This window comes from Chelonia mydas, chromosome 3, assembly GCF_015237465.2.
Source record: "Chelonia mydas isolate rCheMyd1 chromosome 3, rCheMyd1.pri.v2, whole genome shotgun sequence".
Taxonomy (NCBI): Eukaryota; Metazoa; Chordata; order Testudines; family Cheloniidae; genus Chelonia; species Chelonia mydas.
The window spans coordinates 77,409,541-77,431,187 of NC_057851.1; the positions used below are offsets into that span (position 1 = coordinate 77,409,541).

At 44.0% G+C, this 21,647-nt stretch overlaps 1 protein-coding gene across 11 annotated transcripts in view; it reads right to left on the reverse strand.

Annotated features, from left to right (window-relative positions):
* The window catches only part of HACE1 (HECT domain and ankyrin repeat containing E3 ubiquitin protein ligase 1), an 89,259-nt gene extending 69,668 nt beyond the window's left edge, over positions 1-19,591 (reverse strand). For 3 of the 11 annotated variants that reach the window (XM_037894537.2, XM_037894538.2, XM_037894536.2), the window contains exons 1-5: positions 19,280-19,524; positions 14,820-14,874; positions 13,020-13,109; positions 3,642-3,746; positions 636-711 (exon numbers count right to left, since the gene is read on the reverse strand). In XM_037894537.2, the coding sequence (XP_037750465.1) occupies positions 636-711; positions 3,642-3,746; positions 13,020-13,109; positions 14,820-14,874; positions 19,280-19,355 (402 nt within the window). In that variant the 5' untranslated portion in view covers positions 19,356-19,524. Of the gene's footprint in view, positions 1-635; positions 712-3,641; positions 4,453-13,019; positions 13,110-14,819; positions 14,875-16,490; positions 16,510-19,279 lie in introns of those variants that run through there. The other 8 variants (XR_005224654.2, XM_037894532.2, XM_007067001.4 and 5 more) reach the window with 7 other exon arrangements.
* Between the last annotated feature and the right edge of the window lie 2,056 nt (positions 19,592-21,647).

Sequence of the window (21,647 nt, forward strand, 5' to 3'; positions counted from 1 at the left end):
GCCTGAACACCCTATTGATAGGAGGTACAACCAGAGGACAGAGTTAAATTTAGATTCTTGGCACTCATGAGGTGCACGAGAGGGATTGGTGCCAGCTAAGACAATCAAGAACGTTTGAGGGAGGAGCCTCTGCTTTGATATCAGAAGTCCACATTCATTGTTCAGGTCAGCAAAACTAGTAGTTACAAATATAGTACCATGTGGTGCCACAACTTTACCCTCCTTAATTTCAAGTCAAAGCAGTTTGCTACAATACCAGCTATACAAAGGAAAAAAGTTAAAATCCTGTATAAAACTGAAATTTTGTTATGTTGCCTGGTCACTGAGGAAGGAGGTAGAAAAATAAAAAAGAACCTTGAGCATATAAAGTTGCATTTCTGAAAGTGTTTTATTTGAATCAAAGATTTTTCTGTTTTAGAAATATTTTGATCAATTTTAATCACTGGTAAATTAACAGTTCCACAATACTTTACAATTATATATTAACGGGGACCCTTCCAGTTTTAATGATTGCCGAGCTCGTCAAACACTTATCAGGCACAAGGTACAGGTGTTTTCAGTAAAGTTAGCATATCACTGGTTTATTAATTTCAAGAGAAGACTTCAGTAACTTAACTAAAATGGATAGCACTTACTGCAGTCAGACCTTCATTATTACAAATATTGACATCTGCACTATATTCTAAGAGCTTGCTCATACATTTCTTCTGCCTGTAAAGGAAAGAACATATTCAGTTCCAGTCATGAAAGAAAAAGGGTCTGCAGAAAACAAATATCTTACCCATGCCCCTTTCAGACTAATTCATCACATGCATCAACTGCAGTATGTAAGTTTTCTTCATAACAGCGCACCATTAACTGATCTTTAAAGAAAAGCAAATGGTCACCAATGCCATAGCAGACTCACACAGCCAAGAGTTTTAGCTTACAGGAGGTAGAGGGAGAATGGTGGGTTGATTAGACAGGTTTCTATTTTACAAATATCAGAATACTTAAGTGTCCTGTTCTAACACATCATTTCAAAATACAGTAAAAGCATGTTGGGAGAATGGAGGCTGCCAGTGAACGAAAAATGACAGTTAACAAAGAGGGAGGGAGTTTGGGTGCATGAGGCGGTGCAGGGCACAGGCTCTGGGAGGGAGTTTAGGTGCAGGAGGGAGCTTGGGGCACAGGAAGAGGTGCAGGGTGCTCAACTCAGGTGACTCCCTGCAAGCGGCGACCTATCTCGGCTGCTACTAGGCAGAGGCACAGCACGTGGCTCTGCGCAGTGCCCCCGCTCTGCCCTGAGTGCTGCCTTGGCAGCTCCCATTGGCTACGAACAGCAGTCAATGGAAGCTGTGGGGGCCGTGCCCGTGGCCAGATGCAGCACGCAGAGCCTCCTGCCGCGCCTCTGCCTAGGACCCGCCCGAGGTGAGCAGCCCCCAGTCCAGCACCCCAGACCTCCTCCTATGCCCAAACTCCCTCCCAGAGCCCACGCTCCACACCCCCTCCCATACCCCAACCCCCTGCCGCCCCTGTGCCAACCAGACTATAAACCGGACTTTCAATGAAGATCAGAAATGCCGGTTTATAGAGCTTTCCAGTTGGTGAAGTGCCGGATAAAACAGCTTTTACTCTATATGGAAGGAAGGATGATCCACTGACATGTCACGCTCAGAAGACCTCAGATAAGTTCCCTGCTCCATGACACTTTACCTGTGTTACCTTAGGCAAGCTACTTCGGCCCTTTGGATATGTCAACACAGCATGCAGCAGCACGTGCCCAAGCTCAGGTCAACCACTTCAGGCTCGCACTTCAAATAGCTGCAGGGACAGTACTTTCAAGTTGCAGCTCTGGCTGCAGCTTGGGCTATGGAGTTTATCCCCCGCCCCAGGCTTCAACGAGCAAAGCGGTCAAGGTGATAGGCACATGTCTTCTTAATTTCATGTGGATTTTTGCTTTAGTGCAAGCAAGTGTGATTGTTGACAGCAATAACCTGTTCATTTAACAAAATAACCCAGCCCTAGAATCACTGCTAATATTGCACCTACCTTTAAAGGGACAACTTGAAGAGTCAGATTTCCTTCTGAAAATTCTGTAACTATTACCTTTACAACCACCACTTAAGATAACTGAAAAGTATTTTCTTCATTTTGTTTCATTTCACTTTGTTTACTTGACATAGCATATTTTCAGTTCCACTTCTTCACTGATGGTTAATTGCATTTCCCATCATCTTCACTATCATAACATAACTCACATGTGCTGCCCTAGAGAACTTATAAGTATATTCTTTCCCAGGCCTTTGAAGATGCTGTCTGCCAGTCACACGATAAGAAAAGCAGAAAGTGAAGAGGCATCAGGCATGCATGTACACAGAGAAAAGGGTCGGATGGGAGGCAGCGAGTCAGAGCTTTTAAGTGGGGTTATTCTCAAGATGCCCAAAAAAACCCACACTTAACCAGCCATCAGCAGGATGGCTAGAGAAATCCACTACCAGATAAGAGGGAGCCCAGGTAGGCCAAGCCCTCTTGTCCTATTAATACCATACATGTAATACTAGGCTATGTCTACACTACTAAGATAAGTTGACCTATGTTAGGTCGACTTATAGACACAGCATTAGTTACTGTGGTGGCTAATGTTCACACTACCCCACTTCTGTCAGTGGTGCACATCCTCACCAGGAGCATTTCCACCAACTGAAGAGGGGCAGTGTGGGAGGACTGAGAGCCAGGCCAAACGCGTCAGGGGGGTGGGGGAGAGAAGAGAAGAGATTCAACCCTGGAGTCGTCATCTGCTGTGTGCCAGAGTTCCCAGTGTGGAGCCCAGGTGACAGCCCGGTTTGGAGGGGAGACCAGGCAGCAACAGGGCTCAGGAGCCAGGAATCTGCTTCTTATCCATTTCACGCCTCCAGCAGCCAAGAGTGACAGCCAACAGCCAACATAAGGACTGCAGTGTCAGCACATACACTGCATCTCCCTAACTATGTCAACGTAAGCCCTAAGCCTCTTGTTGAAGTGGTTATTTTATGTCAGCAAAGCAGGGGAGTTACATCGGTGGGAGGAGCATTTCAGGGTGTACACCTACACTGTTTATTCAACAAAAGCTCACTTTTGTCAACAAAACTGTACAGTGTAGACAAGGCCTGAGTCTTTTTGTCTTGCAGAAGATGTTCCTTCAGGGAACACAGTTAATTTCTTGATATCTAAATACCAATCCAAACAGTGAAACCCCTTCAACTTCGTCTTCCAGATCCTGAATAATCCAATCCATGCTTTACTCCTTTAATGTATTTACCTTGTTCATTCTCAAGTGTTGTATTACATACAATTACAATATTGCAATAAGAGTTTTATTATTATTAGTCACTAAATAAAATCTCTCCAACTATCAAACTGATGATTAGCAAAAATGCTTAAATGGTCATAGAAGTTTATGTTTCTTGCTTGGTTGTATTTAGCTAGATCAATATTCTAAAATTAAAAAATTAAATATCCTACAAATTCATGGTTCACATTCTGGTTTTACTTATACTTTTGAAAGTGCAAAACATATAATTTAACCAGTATGCAAACCAAAATTATAAAACATTCTTAAAACAGGTCTATAATCTGTGTTAAGCAAAATCAGCCTGCTTTGAGAAGATAAGTTTTCTTACCCATTTCTAGCTGCCAAATGAAGGGGTGTACATCCCGAAATATCCTGGTAGTTAGGATTTGCTCCCTTTTTTAACAGCAGAACTAGACATTCAACTGATCCACAGCTTGGATGGAGGTATGGAAAGAAAGAAAGGAAATGGCAAAATCAGTAAAATGAAAATTTAATGGTAAACCATAGCAAGAATCTTTGAGAGTCAAATTCTACACTGATGTACACTATCATGCAACTTCATTAGCTTCCATAGGTTGAAGCCAACACAAAATTTGGCTTTAATGTCACTAGGTTTTTTACAACTTGAAAGCTTAGGTTACTTAAAAAAAGGACACTCCACTGGAGTGAGAACTGATAATACAACATTTGGTTAACATTACAGGGAAAGAGTTACTAATCTTAGTTTAATTGACTCAAGACGAAATCGCAGAAGCATGTGCAAAGAAACTTCAAAGATATCGGATTTGCACACCCTTGGCATTATGTTTATGTTTCCCCTCAACTAATGTCCTTTCGCAGCATTGGACTGGCCATCAAAGCTCTAACTCACTTTAATTACAACACTACTTGTTAAAAAATATATGCTAAAAAAGTTTAGTTTTCAGAAGAAAGGTAGATACTCAAATGTAAGCATAGCAAAAAGAAAAAAACAAAGACTGAGGGTTACATGATACATCCAAATCTGAGTCTGCCATTAGTTTTGTTACATAACTGCATTCTCTTTATTTTCTGTTTGCAACTTAATTGGTCATTATTCATAGAATATCAGGGTTGGAAGGGACCTCACGAGGTCATCTAGTCCAACCCCCTGCTCAAAGCAGGACCAATTCCCGACTAAATCATCCCAGCCAGGGCTTTGTCAATCCTGACCTTAAAAACCTCTAAGGAAGGAGATTCCACCACCTCCCTAGGTAACCCATTCCAGTGCTTCACCACCCTCCTAGTGAAACAGTGTTTCCTAATATCCAACTTAAACCTTCCCCACTGCGACTTGAGACCATTGCTTCTTGTTCTGTCATCTGCTACCACTGAGAACAGTCTAGAGCCATTCTCCTTGGAACACCCTTTCAGATAGTTGAAAGCAGCTATCAAATCCCCCCTCTTTCTTCTCTTCTGCAGACTACATAATCCCAGTTCCCTCAGCCTCTCCTCATAATTCATGTGCTCCAGTCCCCTAATCATTTTTGTTGCCCTCAGCTGGACTCTTCCCAGTTTGTCCACATCCTTCTTGTAGTGTGGGGCCCAAAACTGGACACAGTACTCCAGATGAAGCCTCACCAATGTCGAATAGAGGGGAACGATCACGTCCCTCGATCTGCTGGCAATGCTCCTACCTATACAGCCCAAAATGCCGTTAGCCTTCTTGGCAATAAGGGCACACTGTTGACTCACATCCAGCTTCTCATCCCACTGTAACCCCTAGGTCCTTTTCTGCAGAACTGCTGCCTAGCCACTCAGTCCCTAGTCTGTAGCAGTGCATGGGATTCCTCTGTCTTAAGTACAGGACTCTGCATTTGTCCTTGTTGAACCTATTCACATTTCTTTTGGCCCAATCCTCTAATTTGTCTAGGGCCCTCTGTATCCCTATCCCTACCCTCCAGTGTATCTACCACTCCTCCCAGTTTAGTGTTATCTGCAAATTTGCTGAGGGTGCAATCCACACCATCCTCCAGATCATTAATGAAGATTTTGAACAAAACCGGCTGCAGGACCGACCCTTGGGGCACTCCACTTGATACCATCTGCCAACTAGACATGGAGCCACTGTTCACTACCCATTGAGCCTGATGATCTAGCCAGCTTTCTATCCACCTTATAGTCCATTCATCCAGCCCATACTACTCTAACTTGTTGGCAAGAATACTGTGGGAGACCAGATCAAAAGCTTTGCTAAAGTCAAGGAATAACATGTCCTCGGCTTTCTTCTCATCCACAGAGCCAGTTATTTCATCATAGAAGGCAATTAGCTTAGTTAGGGATAACCTGTCCTTGGTGAATCCATGCTGACTGTTCCTGATCACTTTCCTCTCCTTGCAAGTTGGGGCTGTCAAGCGATTAAAAAAAATTAATCGCACTATTAAACAGCAGAATACCATTTAAATATTTTTGATGTTTTCTACATTTTCAAATATATTGATTTCAGTTACAACACAGAATACAAAGTGTACAGTGCTCACTAAGTTTATTTTTGATTACAAATATTTGAACTGTAAAAAATAGTACATTTCAAGTATATTTCACCTAATACAAGTACTGTAGTGCAATCTCTATATAATGAAAGTTGAACTTACAAATGTAGAATTATGTACAAAAAATAACTGCATTCAAAAATAGAACAATGTAAAACTTTAGAGCCTTCAAGTCCACTCAGTCCTACTTCAGCCAATAATTCAGTCAAACAAGTTTGGTTACAATTTGCAGGAGATAAATGCTGCCCACATCTTGTTTACAAATGTCACCTGAAAGTGAGAACAGGCGTTTGCATGGCACTGTTATAGCTGGCATCACAAGATATTTACGTGCCAGATGCGCTAAAGATTCAAAATGTCCCTTCATGCTTCAACCACCATTCCAGAATATGAGTCCATGCTGATGACTGGTTCTGCTCGATAATGATCCAAAGCAGAGCGGACTGATGCATGTCCATTTTCATCATCTGAGTCCGATGCCACCAGAAGATAGATTTTCCTTTCTTGCTGGTTCGGGTTCTGTAGTTTCCACATCGGAGTGTTGCTCTTTTAAGACATCTGAAAGCATTCTTCACACCTCATCCCACTCAGATTTTGGGTGGCACTTCAGATTCTTAAAACCTTGGGCTGAGTGTGTGACAGGTTCGGTCACAGAGACCCCCCTGGGACTGTCACCTGACGTGCTGGAATTACCTCTGAGCCCGTTTTCCACTGCCAGCTTGGAACTCCAGAACCCTGCCTTGTTAAGCCAGACACGCTAGTCTGCTGCAACACAGGCCCAGGTCTGGTCCTCTCCCCCAAAGCTGAAGACAAAAACTGCTCAGCAAGTCACCTACCTCCACCGCCAAGCTCCCAATGCGATCAAAACCCCAAATAAATCAGTTTTATTTTGTACAAAGCTTATACAGTGTAAACTCAAATTGTCCGCCCTCTATAACACTCAGAGATGCACAGCTGTTTGCTCCCCCAGGTATTAATCACTTACTCTGGGTTAATTAATAAACAAAAGTGATATTAAGTATAAAAAGTAGGATTTAAGTGGTTCAAGTAATAACACAGAACAAAGTAAGCAGGCAAAATAAAACAAAACATGCAAGTCTAAGCCTAATACATTTAGGAAACTGAATACAGGTAAATCTCACCCTCAGAGATGTTTCAATAAGCTTCTTTCACAGACTAGACTTCTTCTTAATCTGGGCCCAATCCTTTCCCCGGTACAGTTCTTGTTAGTTCCAGCTCAGGTGACAACTTAAGATTTTCTCATGACTGCAGCCTCCTTTGTTCTGTTCCACCCCCTTTTATAGCTCTGGCACAAGGCTGGAATCTTTTGTCTCTCTGGGCCCCCACCCCTCCTTCTAAATGGAAAATCACCAGGTTAAAGATGGATTCCAGTATCATGTGACATGTTCACATTCCTGTGAGACTTCATTACTCACTGGCTGTCACCCACGGATACAAGAAGGCTTACAAGTAAACAGAGCCATTTACAACCAATTGTCCTAGTTAATGGGATCCATCAAGATCTTAACCCACCATTAATGGCCCACACTTTGCATAATTACAACAGGACCTCACAGTAATACTTCATATTTCTAGTTTTAGATAGAAGAATGATACATACATACAAATAGGATGAACACGCTCGGCAGATTATAAGCTTTGTAATGATTTATGCAAAAGGTCTCTTGTAAGGTAGCATATTCCAGCTACATTATATTCACACTTATAAAACATATTTCCATAAAACACCTGCAGTGCAATGTCACAGAGTGCTGTATCTATCCTTAGAAATCTCACATTGGTACTTTCTTTGCGTTTTGTCAAATCTGCTGTGAAAGTGTTCTTAAAATGAACATGTGCTGAGTCATCATCATAGATTGCTATAACATGAAATATATTGCAGAATGCGGGTAAAACACAGACATACAATTCTCCCCTGAGTTCAGTCACAAATTTAATTAACACATTTTTTTAAATGAGCATCATCAGCGTGGAAGCATGTCCTCTGGAATGGTGGCTGAAGCATGAAGGGGCGTATGAATGTTTAGCATATCTGGCACATAAATACCTTGTAACGCCGGCTACAAAAGTACCATGCGAACATCTGTTCTCACTTTCTGGTGACATTGTAAATAAGAAGCAGTCAGCAGTATCTCCGATAAATGTACACAAACTTGTTTGTCATAGCAATTGGCTGAACAAGAAGTAGAACTGAGTGGATTTGTAGGCTCTAAAGTTTTACAGTGTTTTGTTTTTGAGTGCAGTTAAGTAACAACAAAAAATATCTACATTTGTAAGTTACATTTTCACAATAAAGAGATTGCATTACAGTATTTGTATGAGATGAATTAAAAAACACGTTCTTTATCATTTTTACAATGAAAATATTTGTAATCAAAAATAATGTAAAGTGAGCTCTGTACACTTTGTATTCTGTGTTGTAACAAATCAATATATTCGAAAATGTAGAAAAAAAAACAAAAATATTTAATAAATTTCCATTGGTATTCCATTGTTTAACAGTGTGATTAATCGCAGTTAATTTTTTTTTTAGTTAATTGCGTGAGTTAACTATGATTAATCGACAGCCTTAATCATCAGATCAAGAATATCCAGCATTACTTGCCATCAAGAAAGTTTTAAATGGGCATGAGGAGGAGTAGTTGATTAGCTTTCTGATTTTCATTATATCTTGGTCATAAGGAACATTATTAAAAAGTTGGATACATATTTTATGTTTATTGCTATGGCCAGGTTCGGAGCTTAGGCCTGGTCTACAGTACGCAGTTATTTCAGAATTAGCCGAGTTATCTTGAAATAAAACTGATTCCGTCCACACGACCAAACCAGTTTTTTCAATTTAAAGGGCTCATTAATCCAATTTCTTTACTCCACCTTGGCAAGTGGAGTAGCGCTAAAATCGAGATCGCAGTTCCGGGTTACAGGTACTGTGGACGCAATTCAACCATATTGAACTCCGGGAGCTATCCCAGAACGCTCCTTTGTGACCGCTCTGGTCAACACTCTGAACTCCGATTCACTAGCCAGGTAGGCAGTAAAAGCCCCGGGAACTTTTGCATTTCCTGTTTGGTCACCATCAGCACAGGTGACCATCAGCAGAGTCCACCATCATAGGCGACCACGCAGAGTCCACCATCACAGGCGACCACGCAGTCCCAGATTCGCAGACGAACTCCAGCATGGTCCGAACGGGAGGTACTGGATCTCATTGCATGCTGGGGAAATGAATCTGTTATGGCAAAACTACATTCCAAAAAAAAAGAAACGCAAATACGTACACTAAAGTCTCCAGGGCCATGACGGAAAGAGGCTACTCCAGGGACACAGAGCAGTGTCATACAAAAAATGAAGGAGCTCAGGCAAGCACACCAAAAAGCCAGGGAGGCGAACGGGCACTCTGGATCACAGCCCCATACATGCCGCTTCTACCGTGAGCTGCATGCAATTATGGGTGGGTGACGCCACCACTACCCCACCACTGTCCGTGGCCACCTACAAGGGAAGAGTAGCACGGAGCGAGGAAGATGAGTTTTTAGAGGACGAAGAGGAGGAGGACAGTGCACAGGCAGCAAGTGGGGAATCTGTTTCCCTCCCTAGCCAGGAACTATTCTTAACGCTGAAGCCAATAGCCTCCCCCCACTCCCAAAGCATTCTCCCGGACCATGACCCTGGAGAAGGCACTTCCGGGGAGTGAAAGCTTGATCGGAACCATGGAATGGGGGGAAACTCAGCCGCGCTGGGCTGTTCGCGTTTAGTTTGAAGGGCTCATCCCTGCTCAGAGCCTCATCGGAGCCCCGCGGTGGGCGGCTGTGTGTGAAGCGATCATCCCAGAGAGCCCCCAGGCCCTCCTTTTATATGGCAAATCCACCATGCATTGCTTGCTATAGGAAAGGGGGCCCGGCAGTTTGAAAGCATTGAAATGAATGCGGAAGAAGCAGAACTCCGCGTGCCCCTTGGGCTTACCATGGTTGCCTGCAAGCTGCATTCTGTTGCCTAGCGGCATGTGATGGCTTACTCACACCAAAGTGGCAGGCACTTCAGTATAAGAGGCAAAATGAGACCTTGTACAGAAAGAAACGTGTACTATGAATTGCCAGTTTCACTGAGAAAGTGTGTCCCCTTTGTTCTCTAAAATGTATCTTTTAAAATACTACCCTCCCTTTTTCTCCTCCCGCAGCAGGTGCAAATGTTTCAACGCGGCCCCTATCTACTCCATCCCAGAGGCTGGTCCAGATTAGAAGGCGGAAAAAACGAACTTGGGATGACATGTTTGCGGAGCTCATGCAGTCCTCCTATACTGATAAGGCCGAGTTGAATGCGTGGAGGCAAACAATTGTGGAGTCGCGTAAAGCATTACATGAATACAAAGAGAGGAGGGACGTGCGCAATGAGAGCAGGCAGGATGCTATGGTCAAGCTCATGGGGGAGCAAACTGACATGCTCTGCTGGATGGTGGATCTAATGCGGGAAAGGCAGCTAGACCACAGACTGCCGCTGCACCCCTGTATAACCGCCCTCCCTCCTCCCCAAGTTCCATAGCCTGCTCACCCAGACGCCCAAGAACATGGCGGGGGAGGCTACGGGGACCCACACAGTCCACCCCAGAAGATTGCACAAGCAGCAGAAAGCTGGCATATCCTAAATTTTGATTTGGTTTCTGGACTTGTCCTTCTCTCCTCCTCCACCCCCCATCCCAATATCCCCCCTCCCCCATCTAGCTTCTGATTTCTCTCAATGTTTTGTGCAACAAATAATAAAGAACGGTTTTTAAACAATTTGACTTTATTTCCTATATCTATATCTATCTATCTGGGGTGGGCAACTTTAAGAGAAACAAACACAACTGTCATACCGTACCCTGGCCAGTCATGAAAGCGGCTTTCAAAGCTTCTCTGATGTGCAGCGCGCCCTGCTGCGCTCTTCTAATGGCCCTGTTGTCTATCTGTGCGAAACTGTCCACCAGGCAAGTTGCCTCAACCTCCCACCCCGCCATAAATATCTCCCCCTTACTCTCACAGATATTGTGGAGCACACAACAAGCAGCAACTACAATTGGAATACTGGTTGTGCTGAGATCTAACCAAGTCAGTAAACTGCACCAGCGCACTTTCAAACGTCCAAACGCACATTCTACCACCATTCTGCACTTGCTCAGCCTAGAGTTGAACTGCTCCTTACTATTGTCCAGGGTGCTTGTGTACGGCTTCATAAGCCATGGCATTAAGTGGTAGGCTGGGTCCCCGAGGATAACTATAGGCATTTCAACATCCCCAACAGTAATTTTCTGGTCTGGGAAGCAAGTTCCTTCCTGCAGCTGTTCAAACAGACCAGAGTTCCTGTAGATGGGAGCATCATGCACATTTACCAGCCATCCACGCTGATGTCGATGAAACGTCCCTTGTGATCCACCACTGCTTGCAGCACCATGGAAAAGTACCCCTTGCGGTTTATGTACTGGCTGCTCCAGTGTTCCGGGGCCAAGATAGGTGATAGACTGAAAACACATCCGCCGCTGCAGTTTGGGAACCCCAGCGCATTAAAGCCATCCACAATGGTCTGCACATTTCCCAAAATCACTACCCTTGATAGCAGCTGGTCAATGATTGCGTTGGCTACTTGCAGCACAGCAGCCCCCACAGCAGATTTGCCCACTTCAAACTGATTCCCAACTGACCGGTAGCTGTCAGGCGTTGCAAGCTTCCACAGGGTTATGGCCACTCGCTTCTCAACTGTGAGGGCTGCTCTCATTTTGGTGTCGTTGCGCTTCAGGGCAGGGGACAGCAAGTCACAAAGTTCCATGAAAGTGGCCCTACACACATGAAAGTTTCTCAGCCACTGGTAATCATCCCATACCTGCAACACTATGCGGTCCCACCAGTCCATATTTGTTTCCCAGGCCCAGAATGGGCATTCCACGGCATGAACCTGGCTCAACACCACCATGATCTCCCAATCGCCACATGCCGTGCTTCTAGGAACGTCTGTGTCCATGTTCTCATCAGTATAGTAATCGCGCTATCGTCACTTCCTCGCCTGGTTCTGCAGGTACTGCACATACTGCTGGATAATGCGCGAGGTATTTACAATGGTCAAAACTGCAGCGGACATCTGATCGGGCTCCATGGCTATGGCACCTGCATGGGTAATCCTGGAAAAGGGCGCGAAACTTAGGAGAGCAGAATGGCAGAGGAAGCTGTGCTGTTCGGTTCATGGTAGCCGAAAAAAGGCGGAAAATGGTTGTCTTCTGTAGTTTCTGTAGTGGGAGCCCAGGACAGACAACATGGAGAAGCTCAGAAGCACGGCAACAGCGGGAGAGCAGAGTTGGCGGCGGAAGTGTTCGATGAGGAAGAGAAAGAGTAGATAGTAGAGATTACATAGGAAGATGAGAGGTGGATTCATAGTAGCAGGAGAGCAGCGGTGCACCGTCTGCTGAAAGCAGTATGGCGTCTGCACGCCAAAAAGGCGCGAAACGATTGTCTGCCGTAGCTTTCACGATGGGAGGAGCGACTGACAACACACACCCAGAAATACCCACGAGAATATTTTTGTCATCATGCGTTTCATATTTACAGGCAAGGACTTCATCCTGGATAGAAATGTTCAGTACACAGCCTCAAATTCTTCCCTGTCTGCTCATAACTGAGCAAAGTACCAACCCACCATATTATGACAGCAAAGCACCTAATGAATAGTGGAGCACTTCCCACTTCCTTGATGTCATTATCATGAGACAGAATGACTGAATGCTTCCAAAAAAAAACCCAACTGTCTACTACAGAGGGAAAAAGCAAGTCTGGAATAGCAAAGCTCAGGCAGCTAGCAACTGCAGAGGTAACTCTTTAACCAACATACACTGTAAACAGGCTTTATTCCTCCCACAGCAGTCCTATTTCAAAAAGGATGAAAAAGCAACCATCAGTAGTTAATATTGCCTATCCACAAGCTTGTCAGGATATGGAAGTCCACTTGAAATCCTGAGTGTAAGCTGCCTGGTTTTGTGTTAAAAGTTATTCTTGAAGGGGTAAGTGTGCACACTGGTAATTCAAGAAAGGTTAGGGAAAAAAATATAGCAACAAATATGCACTGAAGGGTTTTCCCGTTTAATGGTCTAGATTTCTGTGGTAATGTAATCCTTTAAGTGATCTCCCAGACAACTCAAAAGTGCTAAATCTTACTTTGCTGCAATATGAAGCAAGCTCCTCTTCACACGTCCAAATGCATAATTCACATCAAATTTTGAATTTGACAGCAGCTCTGAAACAGACCTTAAGCAGATAAAACTGTGTGTTAGGGAAAAAAGTCTAAAGAGAGTTTTACCCATTTTCAGATATGCATCACAAAACATTTGCATGACTGAATATTTTATGTGTTTTACCATCATCTCAGTGTACCATTTTTCTCCCTTACAGCCTATAAGCAAGGCAGGGCTCCACAGCTCAGTTAAAATACCTGAATACTAACCTGCAATGCCCTTGCTCTTCCACTTCCTAGTTCAAACTGACATCAACAAATGTGCCATATTGTGTGGTTATTTTGGATGTACATTAATGTGGACTAGGACAAGATGTTCAAGACATTTCTTTACTCTGGTAAGCACTATACTGACTTTGCTTTGGGCAATTATAAATAAATGTATACCAATCCTTCTCCCCACTCCTCCACATGTTCCCTGTCCACATTTCTGGCAAGTTCCCTATGCATACACCAAGTTTAGAAGGAAAAAGTGCCAATATAATAAAATTTAAGGAAGACTGTTAGACTGAATTTCCATGATTATGCAAGAAGTCTGACACGTAAGACACATGGCCTTATAAACCTGGATGGATCACAGCATTAACAACTAGACACACACATTTCAAATTAGGCTCAGGTTGAAACAACCTGGTGACTTGCAATTCTGTATGTGGTGTCCAGGAGGCTGCATAACTGAAACTCTAGTATATGTGTCAGCATAAACATATTGTGGAGAAGGAACAACATATACGCTGATATCAGATCAACAAATTTCAGTGCTTCTTACTTGCCTACAAAACTCAACAGGGGCAGGGAACTAGCAGCAAACTCATTTGACACATCCCTCAGCTTCCAACAGCTTCCCCACTTCCCAAACAACTGCCATTTAAGAAGGCCCCCAGCTATCAGTCTTGTCTGATCAACACATGTTGGACAATCTCCTCTAGAGATAAGATACTATGAGTTTCAATACCAACAGTACATCAACTCCTAGTGCTACATCTCATTCACAAAGAAACTACCGTTGTTCTGTTCTCCCAGCATTCATTACATACTGGCTCCTTCTCCATCACTGGACCCACTTCAAACGCCTGGTCTTAAGCACACACACAGGCATTTCCAGGATTGAGACAACCGGATTTCTCAGGTACATAAAGTATACACATAGTCATTTGCAGGTTTGGGCATTGAGTGGGCTGGGCCCCAGCTATGCAAGAATCTTCTCTTTGGAGAGGTCTACACTATAAACTTGCATCAGCACAGCTATACCAATGCAGATGTGTCGCTGTAGCGCTTCTGGAGAAGACGCTCTAGGCAGAAAACACCTCTGCAAAAGGTAGAAGCTATGTCGGGAGGAAAAACTCTCCCACCGACATTCTGCTGTCTACACAGGGGGTTAAGGTCAATATAACCATGTTGATAGGGGTGTGAAAAATCCACACCAGTAAGCAACGTAGTTATATCAAAGAAAGTATGTAGTACAGACCTGGCCTCTGTGACCCTGGATGGCAGCTCAGCAACAGAAACCCTGGAGCCAACACTACTTTAATAAATAAAGCTCTACTAAACATGTTGCTTTCTATGCCCTTAAAAATATTTAGTTGCAGACTACTACTATGGAGGATGTTTATAGTTATTACCATTTAGACTCATGTTACAGACAGGCTAATGGTTGTATCTTACAAGTAAGATAATTTAAAAAGTAGTAATTTACGCACAAACCTGTAGGAAGAAACACTCACCTGTGCTGGTCAGCCATAACCATTGGCATTAGTGTGTAGACAGCAGTTTCATTATCTGTGCAGAAATTAGATTATTCAGTTACCATAAAATCTTGTGTGTAAATTTATCCAGTAATTATTGTCTGTTTTTAGAAGTTACTGTATATGAATAGAATTTTACTCTGTATGATAGACCTAGATATAGATATGACAAATTACTGAATTCTAAAAGAAAAGCTACTGCTGTTTATATGGAAAAATATATGATGAAGTAGTGATATTACTGTAGGTGAAAAACTATTCTTCCTAAGTAAGAAAAATGTACGTTACTAATTTTATTTTTAATTTTTTTGTCTATCCTTTTATCCTTCAGATTGCTCCTAAGTTCTCATTACTGAATTGTCTCAGTATCATGCAAGTTAATTTAAAAGTGAAGATATTTTAGATTTCCTGTATTTACATATTATTTCCATAGTTGTGTTACTGATGTTACTAAAATGATTTTTGTTTTAAATCTAATCTACTTAATACTATTAATGCTGTTGACTTTTTTGTTTCAACTTATACACTGAAAAATAGTCAATTTCCCCCTTTTGTTTCTAGACCTTTTCACCTTTTTGGTTCTGACAAAACCTGGTTCTGACTAGCACAAATCTACAGTGTTTGGGTTCAAACACTGTAGTAGAATTACTCCTGAGGGAATTCTGCACAAAAAAATAAAAATTCAGCACACTATTTTAAAATTCTATAAAATTCTGCATATTTTATTTGTCAATAAATAAATGTGGAGGCACCTACATGGCCGTGGGAAGCACATGTCAATGGGAGGGAGATCACCCAGCAGCCCTCCCGCTCAGGGACACAGACTCAACGGTGAGACAGTACCCGACCCTGGCAGTACAAGGCCCAGGCCTGGCCCAGAAACACCCTAGGGCCCTGCACCTCTACACCAGGTGCACCAAGACAGGGAGCAAGAGGGACAGAGTTTCACATGCATGCCCAGTCCTGGCCTCTGATCCAGGTGTGTGGCAAGCAGGCTCAGCCTGGCAGGATCCAACTGGGGAGGGACTTAGTATGGGGGAGGATCCAGGTGAGGGGCAATCTGGATGCATAGGAACTCCCTGGGGGGTTCTGGGTGCAGGTGAAGGGGGTGGGGGATTCAGCGAAGAGGTATGGGGGGAATGAGCTCAGAAAGTGGGGGGATGCTGGGGAAGTAGGGCTTGGCGTCCAGGTGCAGCTGTTTGGGACTTAATGGGGTGGGGGTCTAGGTGCAGCTGCTTGGGGCTCAGTGGGGTGGGGGTCCAGGTGCAGGGAGTTCATCAGGGTAGTTCAGGTGCAGAGGAGGTGGGCTCGTCAGGGGGAATGGAGGTAGGGGTCCGGATGCAGGCGGAGATGCTCTGTGGGAGGGTTCTGGGTGCAGGCGACTCGGGTGGGGGGTTCTGGGTGGACTGGGAAGCAACTCCCCATAAAGAGTGGCCCCTCCCCCAGCAGCTGAAGAACGATAGTGGGAGGAGAGGCACACCTTGTGAGGTTTCTAGGGGTGGGTCTGAACCAGCCCTAGCCCCGCCTTGCAGGGGAAGAGGAAGTCCTGTCCTCCCCTGCCCCCAGCCCAGCCAGGACTAGCAGCTGAGCCTGGCAAAGGATAGGAGCCACTTACCAGTGCATCTCCAACCCTCCCTCCCCAAGATTTACCTCTCAATCAGCTGCTCCAGGTGCCCAAAATGACACACCAGTGCTGTTGGGGCGGGGCATATGACTGCTCTTGCAGCTTCCCTTTGCTTCCCAGTCAGAAGTCATTTTTCTGCAGGGAAACAAAGAAATCTGCAGGGGACATTAATTCCACGTGCGTGCAGTGGTGCAGAATTCCCCCAGGAGTACCGGAATGTTATTCTTTTAAAAAGATAATGCTTTCAAAAAATGTAAAAAAACCAAAACCCAACACCTTTACTGCAATACCTAAACTGATTTTTGATATGCTATAAGATATGAAGGAATCAAAATATTCAGCATTAACAAAAGAATATAAAGTAGAAACAGGTGAATTTGTATGAAATATACTTTGTAAATACTTTCTCTCTCGTAATTTTAAACTTGGCTCGGAAACTTAAGGCTGGTCTTACTCCATATACAGTTTGTGCCAATTTAACTATACCAATTTAGAAACAGACATATAGCAGTTAAATCTGCACAACCGCTCATAAGCACCTTTATATCATCCATACTAGATGGTTGTGCAAATTTAACTATGTCAATTAACACACACAGTTAAATCACTAAAAAAAACTGCACAGACAAGCTCTTAGAAAGGGTGATTTAGGGTTGGTTTTGTGAAGTTTTTGGTAAATCTAGCCCTTAAGAGGAAGTAGTAAACAAAATCCTATTAATTCAAAGAACAGGTACAGCACAAAGAAGAGAGAAATCTGTTCTTTACTTAGCTAAATAATGAAACTTAGAATGCGACTCTCCCTTGTCCATGAAACTAACCTTTTTATTCAACCTTTGTGCACAGTGATATACACTTGAAGACAAAGAGCATATATATTTTAAACTTCATTTAGTCCTGCACAGCTAACACATCTAAGAGTGAATGAGCTGGATTCTCCTCCATTTTGCATATCAGCAACAGAACTTGTTTACTATTAAAGATTTGGGGGATGTTCTAGTATCACTAAGGGCATAATTTTCCCTGAAGAACCATTATTACTAGTGATGATACTGGAGATGAAAACACAATTTGACTCAAAGCCCTGGTTGAGTTTGCAGGGCTGTCAGTTACAAAAAAAACAAAACACTGATTTACTTGTAAAGTTTGAATATTTTGTAACAAAATTAAGCAATGAACAAAGCCCTACAATGAGTTTTGTTTTTAATTAAGGAGTGACAAGTCAGAGTAGACACATAAAGCCTTGCATTAAAACAGTTTAAAGAGATATTTGCCTACCCATTACTGGTGAATGGAAGTCTTTTTCCTGCCAAGTTGAGGGGGCCTAAGCCATTAGCTTCTGAGAATTAAAGCTTTCATTTAAAAATGAAGTTTCTAGCCATTACAGATTACAACAATGTTCTAAACATGAACAGATACTATCTTCCTGAGTCTGCATATATACACTCATACCTCTGCACAGATTTCTCAAACAGCTGCAGAATGAAAATAAGGGCTTAACTGCACACAGACATTGCATTAGTTTAATATAACCTCGTTTAAATCAGTGCAACTTTTGCACCTGAACTCTTTAGTATCCATTTAAAACTGACCCGGAAGAGCTCTTTGTAACCTTGAAAGTTTGTCTCTCTCATCACCAGAAGTTGGTTCAAGAAAAAAATATTACCTCACCCACCTTGTCTCTCTAATGCCTGGGACCAACCCAACTATGACAACATTGCATAGAACTGTTTATGTCAATTCAGAGAGCACCTGTGTATTGTCCACACAAAGTTGCACCAGTTTAAGTCAGTCAGTATAACTGAAGGCGTGATTTTATGTCAGTACAACTTCCTGTTTAGACCAAGTCTAAAAGGATTATTCAGTTTTTACTGCTGCTCTTCAGAAGCCAGAGGTTAACTCCTTTCCCCTCAGTACTATTTGTTTGTATTATCATAGTAACTAAAAGCATGAGGGAAGACCCCCCCAGAGTAGCAAGGATGCTTGAGACAGGGCAAGGGGGAGAAGAAGAAAAGAAATTCTTCCTCCCTTCCAGTAGGAAAAGAGGGGAATGGAGAGCCACTAGCCAGAGAACAGTCTAAAACCAGCCCTGGAGTAGGGTCCAGGGACAGTACATCAGTAAGGTTGTCCACACTACAAGCGCTACTATCCTGCTTGTAGCACTGACACCTGCTACAGCAAGGGAAGGGTTTTTTCCACTGCTGTAGTAAATCCATCCCCTCAAGAGGTGCTAGCTAGGTCGACGGAAGAATTGTTCTGTCCACGTAGCGGTGCCTACCCTGGGTCAGCCGAACTACATCTTTTTTCACACCCCTGAGCAACGTAGCTAAATTAACCTACATTTTAGGTACAGACCAGGTTTCAGAATCCCAGCCACCTCCCCACGCCCAAAAGCAGCCTGGTGGGGCCCGGACTTCTCACTGGAGCTCTGCCCTATCGCCCGTCGGGGCATCGAGTCCTAGACTGACGCCCGAGGTGGCAGGACACGTCCCAAGTTTTTACAAGAAGTTGGCACCGGCGTCATGGCCGGCCGGCCCCTCCTGGCTGATAGCGACGGCCCAGGAGAAGCCAGTCCCCGGGGCAAGCTGAGCTGCGTGAGGGGCGCTGCAGGGAAACGCCCGCCGGCGTCTCCCCGCCCCGCGGGGCTGCGGAGTTTTAAATCCCTGTGCTCGTAAGCGGGGCAGGCTCCCGCAGCCCCTAGGGCCAGTTACTGCCGCGAGGCGCTGGGGAAGCCGGGGGGAGCGAAGGGCAGCGGGCTCCCCTCGCCGGGGGATGGCGCTGGACCGAGGAACCGCCCCCGGCTCCGCTCCCCTCTTACCTTCGGGCAGCTCCACGGTGCGGGCGCGGCGCAGGGACCTGGTGAGACGGTTGAGCTGCTCCATGGCTCTCTCCATCCTCGGGGGGAGGGCCCCCGCTCCACCCAGCCCCGCGGACCCGCCTCAGCCCATCGCGGCGCCCCTTGCGTGCGGCCAGAGCGGGGCCCGCGGCCCTCTTCGCAGGCTCGCACCCACACGGTCCCAGAGCCACGGCGCATGCGCGCTCCTACGCGCGTGCCCACCGGCGGAAGGGCACCTCATTGAAGTGGCTGCCCTTACCCGCAACAGCGCCCCGCCCACCCAGCGTTGCCAACGGTACTACGGGGGGCCGAAGGGGGAGGGACGAGGAGCGGGGGCGTGGCTAGGAGCTGTGGGCGGGGCAGGAGCCGAGGGGCTGAGCTCGGTAGGAGCTGGCTCAGCAGCGTGGGAGGGGGGCGGGAGTGAGTGAGGACGGTGCAAGCGCAGGCGCTCCTCTCTCCCTTCGCTTTGGAGACTGGGGCTCGAGGAAGCAAACTCTCTGCCTAGGGGCTTATACTGAGCCACCACTGTAGCTCCTGCACCCCTCAAAATATTAGTGCCACCTCCCGCACACCCTTCGGTTTCCTTCCCATGTCCTCAAGGACGGGAGGGTGCTTGTGTCGCTGTGTGCTGTTGCGAGAAGACTGCGTCCCCCGGTGATTGTGCGTTGTGAAATAGAAAATGACTGTGGCTATCTGCTTTCAGAATAGCAGCCGTGTTAGTCTGTATTCGCAAAAAGAAAAGGAGGACTTGTGGCACCTTAGAGACTAACCAATTTATTTGAGCATAAGCTGAATAAAGATCATAGTAGACACTAGAAGACTGGGTGAGGCACATGCATATTTGCAGGATTCAGGTCTACACCCAGAAATTGCACTGAATTATGCAATTTCTGGGTGTAGAGCTGAACCCTGCAAATATGCATGAGCTACGCCTTACTGCCAGGAGTAGTCCCAACTGAAATCAGTATACTACTCCCAGTAAAAGTCAGACTTATGTAAGTGTAAACAGTATGAGGCCCCCAAGATACTGCTAAAATTCTTTGAGTAGGTCCCTTCTTTTAGTTAGACAAGTCGTTGGTGGTGTGATGAGTAGATTATTTTCACAAAAGGACATTGGAAAACTTGAATGATATTAGCATCAAGAATACTGAAAAGAAAGAGGCTGCAGTAGTTAGGTATGAAGATGACGTTGATCACTGGCTTGAAAAGGACTTCTAGAGTGAAAAAGGAGAATTAAGGGCAGATTTGGGAGCTATTACAGAGATTAAACCCTCAGGATTTGATAACAGTAACCATAATGCAATGGAGAATAGAGTGCCATGAGAAGTAAAGAACATGAACATATGAAAATACATACTTTCAAAATATATTGTTTGTTGCTTGTATTGCAGTAGAAAATAGAGGTCCCAATTAAGGATCATTGAGCTAGGTACTGTATATACATAAAAGTCTGAAAGACTGAGGGGAAGAAATCATGTTAAAAAAAGAAAATATAGAACTGATGTGGAGGCACACAAACATATACATAAACTGATGTAGTAAGTTTTAATATTGAAAAATGACATTAAATGTAATTTACCAGAGGATAAAATGTACTGGCAATACTGAAAAATCCACTCCATTTTTGTATAAATAAATGCAATTTTAAAAAATATTCACAGCATTATAAAAAATTGTGTAATTCATTTTTAAATAAATGTATGTAGCATGTAAGTTTTTTGAAAGTCCTAACACAGTTGGAGCCTGATGATTACACATAGAAATATAAATGAAAGGCTACATATAAACACAATAAATGAATGGCTGTTAACAAAGAACATATTTTGTTGACTCAAAAGAATTAGTTAAAAGTATGCACAAGTAGCTGGTCTGTTGCACACAGTCAATTGTGTACTTGTGTACTTGCATATAACTGATTAGCATGCTTACACTGATTTTAAGAAGTTAAGAATGATCAACTATAAGTGCATAGTGTTGTGTGCCCAACTTCAAATATTTGACTATATGATGTTTACATTTTTGATCAGTCTAAAAAAGGAAAAATTATGGTATCTGGTGCCAATCCAATCCTGACTCAAACAAAACTCTAGATGTTTATGGCCAGACTGCAGTCAACTCTTAGCCCTGGTCTACACTACAGAGTTAGGTCGACGTAAAGCAGCTTTTGTCGACTTAACTCTGTAAACATCTACACTAAATTGTTGTTCCCACTGATGTAATTTGCCCAGTACACTGATTAATAACTCCTCAGGAGGTGTAGAGTCAATGTTAATGTAGTTAGGTCAACTCAGTGTCAGCGTAGACGCTGCATTACTTACATCAACGGTTGCTACCTCTCAGAAATCATCCC